Source organism: Zingiber officinale, chromosome 4A (genome assembly GCF_018446385.1).
Source record: "Zingiber officinale cultivar Zhangliang chromosome 4A, Zo_v1.1, whole genome shotgun sequence".
Classification (NCBI taxonomy): domain Eukaryota; kingdom Viridiplantae; phylum Streptophyta; class Magnoliopsida; order Zingiberales; family Zingiberaceae; genus Zingiber; species Zingiber officinale.
Genome location: NC_055992.1, coordinates 69,557,603 through 69,564,773, shown reverse-complemented (window position 1 = coordinate 69,564,773; position 7,171 = coordinate 69,557,603). Strand labels below are relative to the sequence as shown.

At 33.1% G+C, this 7,171-nt stretch overlaps 1 protein-coding gene across 1 annotated transcript; it reads left to right on the top strand.

The window, feature by feature from the left end:
• The first annotated feature begins 5,676 nt into the window (after positions 1–5,676).
• LOC121972440 lies at positions 5,677–6,273 on the top strand. The gene has a single exon (XM_042524109.1). The coding sequence runs from the start codon at positions 5,677–5,679 to the stop codon at positions 6,271–6,273; it is 597 nt and encodes a 198-aa protein (XP_042380043.1).
• Positions 6,274–7,171: the final 898 nt, after the last annotated feature.

The following is a 7,171-nucleotide window of genomic DNA, read 5'->3' as shown; positions in this document are numbered from 1 at the left end:
AGAATAGCCAGTCTGATGACTTGGTATCGTTCTTAGCATCTTTAGAATTGTGACATCGCTGCGTTTCCTCTATAAAGAAATGCCGTTTTGTTTTGTGTAGGATATTCTCGGACGTTGCTGGGGATGTAACTATTTATGTGGATGGCCAATCATTCCTATTGCACAAGGTATACATTCTTAAACTGGCTCTGCAGACATATCTTGATATTGTTTTTCATAACTTCCTTTTCAATTTTTGCATATTGTTGTCCTAAGTTCCCTCTGGTTTCACGAAGTGGAAAAATCTGGAAAATGGTAGTTGAATCCAGGGAGCCAGACCTTATTCCAGTGGTGTCTAACATAGAACCTGCAAATTTAGGAGAATTAACTTGATCGTAATTGTGAAAAAACAAGTGCTCATACAGAGTACATTTTTTACGTACTTAGATAGGAAGAAATATATTCCAAAGAATACCCACAAGGCAAATGTAAGTAGCCAGCAAAAGATGATAGACCTGTCAGATTAGAAAGATAATGTTGGATTTTACATTAAAAATACGAATTGGATTTTTGGAGATCTTTATGATCTCTGTTATTTTACAGTGAGATCTGAACTCTTAACTGACTTGACGACTAGTTAAATTTGCTTACTTACAGAGAAAAAGTCCGGCTAAGTCTTAGTCTCAGAGGCCTCAAGACTGCAACAAGGAAGGAAATAAAACAATTAGATGTAAAATTAATGTGGTAAAAAAATTAATAAAAGATGGTTAACGCAAGATTTACCAACAACTGCAAGAACAACTATAAGATTTGGCACAATGATGAAGATGGTCATCATTTTCCTGCAAAATGGACCATTGCCAATGTTATTAAAGACAACAGTTTGATGTTCATTTCCCTCTTTGTTTAGTGTTCAGTTCTTACAATATGCCAATTGCCCTATCGACCAGGTGCATGCTCTTCTCAGCCTTTTGCTGCATGTTTGCAGCTTCGTCATTAAGAATTTGCGACCTGGAATTCAAATAGCTGGATCCTTCAAGGCTGCCATATTGATATTGTGCTGCAACACTTTCCATGTCGCCTATAGCTTTTGTCACGTTGTTTATGGTTTGGGAAGCCTCTTGTGATGTTTTTACGATGATGTTCTTGATGGATCGCACTCTTGAATGAAACTTAGAGCTTCCACCAAGCACAATACCAGATGCTACTCTGCATATTAACTTTTTTACAACATTTGTTTTTGGATAAACATTCTCATCTCATAATAACAGGCTTACATGGCGAGGCATGCCAAGATGATCCCAAGCACCATTGCCAAGACATGGTGTCTCTTAGAACAAGGGAGTTCTTTCTTTTGCTTCCTTTTGACTTACTGTCCTTTAGAACATGGTGTCAATTAGCATTGGAATACTTCTGTTAACTGCTGCTATAATTTACTGTCCTTTTGACTTTATTCCAGTGGTTTCTTGACAAAGCATCAATTTTTAGAAGAGCTGCTGAGGATGACTTTCTCAATATATGGGATTATGAAGGTATTTGTTTATCTATAATGAAGGTTTTGGAAAGTCATTTTCCCATATATTTTTTTGAAGCGAGTCTTTAAAGACAATAGAGGACCACACTCGTCTTCTGTCCATGTGATGATGCCATTCATGCTCAACACTAAAGGCATTTTTTTTGGTGAAATAAGCATCACTGCAATCTTCCATCGCCTCTATTGTCGGGGGTTGTTAATTTTAATATAATTAACGTGATGTGTTTGTCTTAATTATTTGGGCTTAACTATATGGATCTTATCTTTCCATTGAACTATATGCAATATTTTATCACTAGGAATATTGAAATTAATTGATATTAGCTCTGAGTGTACAACCTACATTAACTTTTTTGGATTTTTCAGGTTAAATTATTTATATCCTATCAAAAAAAATTATGAGGAGATAAATAAATAAATTTTACATTCCAACTTTTGCCAAAATCTATACTGACAATTTTATTTCCACAAATGGAATTAGGGCAGTATATTTCACTATATGCCCACATCAGGCTACATCAAAAGTTCATAAGTACTTGTTTGTGTTCTTGATTCAATGGGGGTTTCAATGCATTAGTGAATACAGTTTTTTTCCATTAGATATTGTCCTTTCTGATACTTTGGCTTTCATATGCCTTCTCTACACCTGTCAACATCCACACTTCCAATCAAAACTTGACACTCTTAATTTGATAGCATGTAAACGTTTACAAAAAGCATTAGATGTTTTGTTTCACAAGAGTGAAAACTAGTTGCTTCTACTTAATATGTACATGGTTTATGCATATGGCTTAGGTGAAAAGGAGAAAAGAACCCACACAAATTGGGATGAATTTAGCTCTGACATAGCATGTACAGTAGCTTAGGGATGACCTTAAGCAATTCACACAACATAAAACACATGAATTAAACAACCCATATTAATTGACCTACATCCCATTAAAGAAAATTTATATGTTGACTTAAGCAATCCTTATGCAACCATTAATGAGTGTAGCATTCTCTCATTTCATAAGCTTATATGGTTGCTTTATTTGCCTAAAATAAGTTACAAACTGGATGCTATGCTTTTGTTACAAACCAGATACTAGTTGGAGACTAAATGATTGCCTAAGAAGAAAGGAATTAGAGATTAGGAGCTGCAGTGAGTAGAGTGGCTGGATAAGCTATCTTAAATGGTAACCTTAGGATTAAAGTATTGATTACATTTTTTTAACCTGCTCAACTTCCTCTAAATATCTAACACATTGATACTCGAATTTAACCTAACCTATTAAGATAAATGGGTAATCAAACCTAAAGGGTACCCATTACCATATTTAGCTATACCAATAAATTTCAAGTTCAACTAGAAGTAAGAGTGAGTGTCAATATGTCTGTGGGCACCTCAAGAATAGGGAACTCTTTGTTTTTATGATTTAACCCCTCTTCATTATTTTACTCACCTCTTTTGTTTTCACCTATATTCATGTTTTTCATTAATCAGATAGAGACCCCTAACTACATTATTTAGGCTACAAGCTCGACCTCTACCATCAAGTATGACCCTACTTTATTAGATGCTATCATGTTTCTTTATTAGAGAAAGTTTTTTTTGTAAGTGTGATATGTTAGGATCTTTATGTTCTTGAATTTGGGATATGTTCTTTATGTTCCAGTTGATCTAGTTTGTTATCTTTCACCCAACTGTCAAATTCAAGAAATATGATCACTGAAAAAGAAAAAGAGGAGGATTAAACTATCTAGTCATGTAGGTAATAGAACAGTGGAAATACTTGTCAAGTATTTGGAGTTCTTCCTGATATCTACGCTGAGAAGTTTCAAAGGAACCCAATGCCAATTCCACTAGATCCCTATCCTTTATGCTATAACGCCTATTTACAGGTTCAAAAAAATCAGGAGCATAATATGCAGAAAGTTGAAGATATCATTATTGCCACACATTATATTGGAATCTTACTCGTATGAAGTTTTGAGAACTTGCAAGTTGCCAAGAGTGAAGTTCTCAATGGTATTTTTATGCTCTAAACGTTCCACATTGGACCAAATCGGAAAATTTAGAGCATAATCCACCTGAACAAAACTCCAAATTTATGAATGTTCAGACATGATTTTTCTTTGCAAGTAATATCCATTTACCTCTTGTAAACGCATCTGGTACTGTTCGTGATTTCGGTTGGTGGTTAATGCTTCTTTCAAAAACATTCTTGACCAGGAGGCTAATTTGTCTAAACCTTGCTCGTAGGGAAATATTTTGATTTGTGATGCCTTGTACAATTCTAATACAGTGTTCACATCCTTCAGATATCCTTGCAATGTATTGTTAAAATAGTGCTCAGACTTGAGTCATGATTTGCTGCAGTTCCACTTAATTAACACTTTCACTGCATATCAACCCACCTTGTGTTTGCCTGCTTCATTGATTGTGTGGTGATGGTGAATTTTATAGCTTTTGCTCCTTATTGTATTATGTCTATTAGCCATGTGTATACAAAGGGCACAGTTGCATTCTTGCTTATGAGATTTGGAAGATGGCATCAGAGGTAGTACAATAAATAGTATATCTCTTCATTTGCTTGTTAACTATGAACATTTTCTTTGTTCTTCTATGCTTCCTTCACTGTTATATTCGTTATCTTCCACAGCAGCCTTTAAAAACTCAGTATTCTATTTTATTTGATACATGCACACATTTGTTTTAGTTATTTGACATATGGTGAATTTATGTGTTTTTACAGTTTACAAATCTCAAGTACTCCAGAGTTGAAATTGATGAAGTACGGTTCGAGTGGGCTGAATGCATGCTAGATTACATTTGAGACAGTTGTACCTTGATGTGTTAACAGAATGTTATACTTTGATTTTGATATCTATTAGCTAGCTTTTGATGTAAAAAGAATGTTTGGGTATTTTATGGATATTGTTGTAAGAAGATTATTTATATAATTTGTGAATATTTGTGTATTTTATGGATATTATTGAATGAAGAATATTTGTACAATTTGTGAATATTTGTGTACTTTTTTTTTGTTATTGTCGGTTTTAAAATCAAATCTGTGCTGTTAAAAAAAATACATATTACATCGGTTTTCCACCGATGTAAAACCGGTGTTATAAAGTAATATTACATCGGTCATTTACCGCTGCCAAAATTGGTGTTATTAACATACAATATTACATCGGTTTTACACCGTGTATGAAACGGTGTCGTTAAGTGATACTACACCGGTTAATAACCGATTCGAAAACCGGTGTCGTTAAGTGATACTACACCGGTTTTAACCCGATGTCTAAAATGGTAGACTTTTAACATCGGCTTCATAGACATTGGTCGAAAATCAAATAGACACCGGTGGAAAACCGATGTCTATGAGCGATTTTGTTGTAGTGATGGTTTCCAATAAAGGATTAAAAAAACACATTTTGTTGTGCGGTTTGGTGAGCAAATGCACTACCACCCATTAATTTTATAATTTTTTTTTAAGAATACTATACGTGGTAACTTAATTGCTCATTTGCTATAATTATCCTTATTTTATCCCCTTAAAAAGATAATCCATTAAAATTATTTTATAATATAATTGGATTATAAGGATTCTATTAATATCTATTATTTTAAATTAAATTAAATTTGAATTATATATCACCAAAAGTGATATCTATTATTTGAATTTGATTTTATTTAAAATATTAAGATATTATTGAGGTATTAAATAAAGTGTAAATGTGTATATTTATATGAATATTAATCAGCCCAAAAGAAGATTTATACTTAACAAATTATATATTTACTTATGATAATAAACACATAACAATTATAAAATTTTATTTGTTATGTTTCATGCATATAATAAATCGATCCAAAGATAGATTTATTATTTTTCATGCATTATTATTAGTATTTGATTATTACAGCAAGAGTACCACTTACAAATAATATTACTGTCCAAAGAGTTGATATTGTTGTTGCACTAGGTATCTTCAAATGGAATTTATCATTTATTGTAATTGATTCAAAATGAGTATTTTATTTATGTTATAATTCTTGTGTTCTCTTTTCAGCAAATGTTGTTACTATTTCTGCTAACTTAAGTTTAGTGTCGATCCTTAATGGTACAAATTTTAAGGATTGGAAGGAGAACATTTTCATTGTTCTTGGCTGCATGGATCTAGATCTTGCGCTTAGGACAAAGCAATCCACTGCTTCTATAGATACTAGTTCCTCTGAACTAAGGGCTAAATATGAGAAGTGGGATCGCTCTAACCGCATGAATCTTATGATCATCAAGCATGGCATATCTGAGGCCTTTAGGGGTGCGGTGTCTAATTGTGTCACCAAAGCTAAGGAATATCTCGATGATATTGAAAAACGCTTTGCCAAAAGCAATAAGGTGGAAACAAATACAATTCTGAAGAGCTTGATTTCCATGAAGTATAAAGGCAAGGAAAATATTCAGAAATATATCATGGAAATGTCTCACCTTACATCAAAATTGAAGGCACTTAATCTTGAATTGTCAGATGGCATGCATGTGCATTTAGTGCTTATATCTTTTCCGAATCAGTTCAGTCAATTTCAGATCAATTATAATTGTCAAAAGGAGAAATGGACTCTTAATAAGCTCATTTCTTATTGTGTTCAAGAGAAAGAGAGGTTGAAGCAAAACAAGTCTGAAAGTGTCTATTTGGCAAGAACCCCTAAATATAAGGGCAACAAAAGAAAGAATGAGGCTACTAAAGGTCCTTATGCGAAGAAATAAAAGCAGGATCATGACAAGAAAGGTTGTTTCTTCTGTAACAAGCCTGATCATGTCAAGAAAGAATGTCCTAAGTACCATGCTTGGCGTGCGAAAAGGGTACATTTTTAAATTTGGTCTGTTCTGAAGTAAATTTAGCTTTAGTACCTAGAAATACTTGGTGGTTAGATTCTGGTGCTACTACTAAGATCAGTGTTTCAATGCAAGATTTTCTGAGCTACCGAAAGCCAAGTGATGCTAAAAGATGCATTTATGTGGGTGATGGAAAGTCGGCTAAGATGGAAGCAATAGGGTATTTTAGATTGTTGTTAAGCATTGGTTACTATTTAGACTTAATAGATACTTTATTGTAACATCATTTAGTCGGAATTTGGTTTCTGTTTCTAATTTAGACAAATAAGGTTATTGTTGTTCACTTGGAAATGGTCAATTCAGTTTATCTATTAATTCTATTGTTGTTAGAACCGGTTCACTTATAAATGCTTGATATAAATGCTTCCTATATTGAAACCCTAAATATAGAATCACGTGGTACTTAGCATAAATTTAATAATGAAAACTCAAGTGCCTTATGGCATAAATGTTTATGACACATCTCTAGAAATAGAGTTGAACGACTTGTATCAGATGGAATTTTACACTCCATTGATTTTTCAGACCCAAATATTTGTGTTAAATGCATTAAGGGCAAATAGACCAAAATAAAGAAAGATGGTGCATACAGAGTTACAGAAGTATTGGAATTGATACATACAGATGATTGTGGACCATTTCCAATAACTTCTTTGAATGGTCAACAATATTTTGTATCATTCATTGATGATTGTTCTCGATATGCATACCTATTTCTTATTTATGAGAAGGCTCAAACATTTGATGTTTTCAAATCATTTAAGGTTGA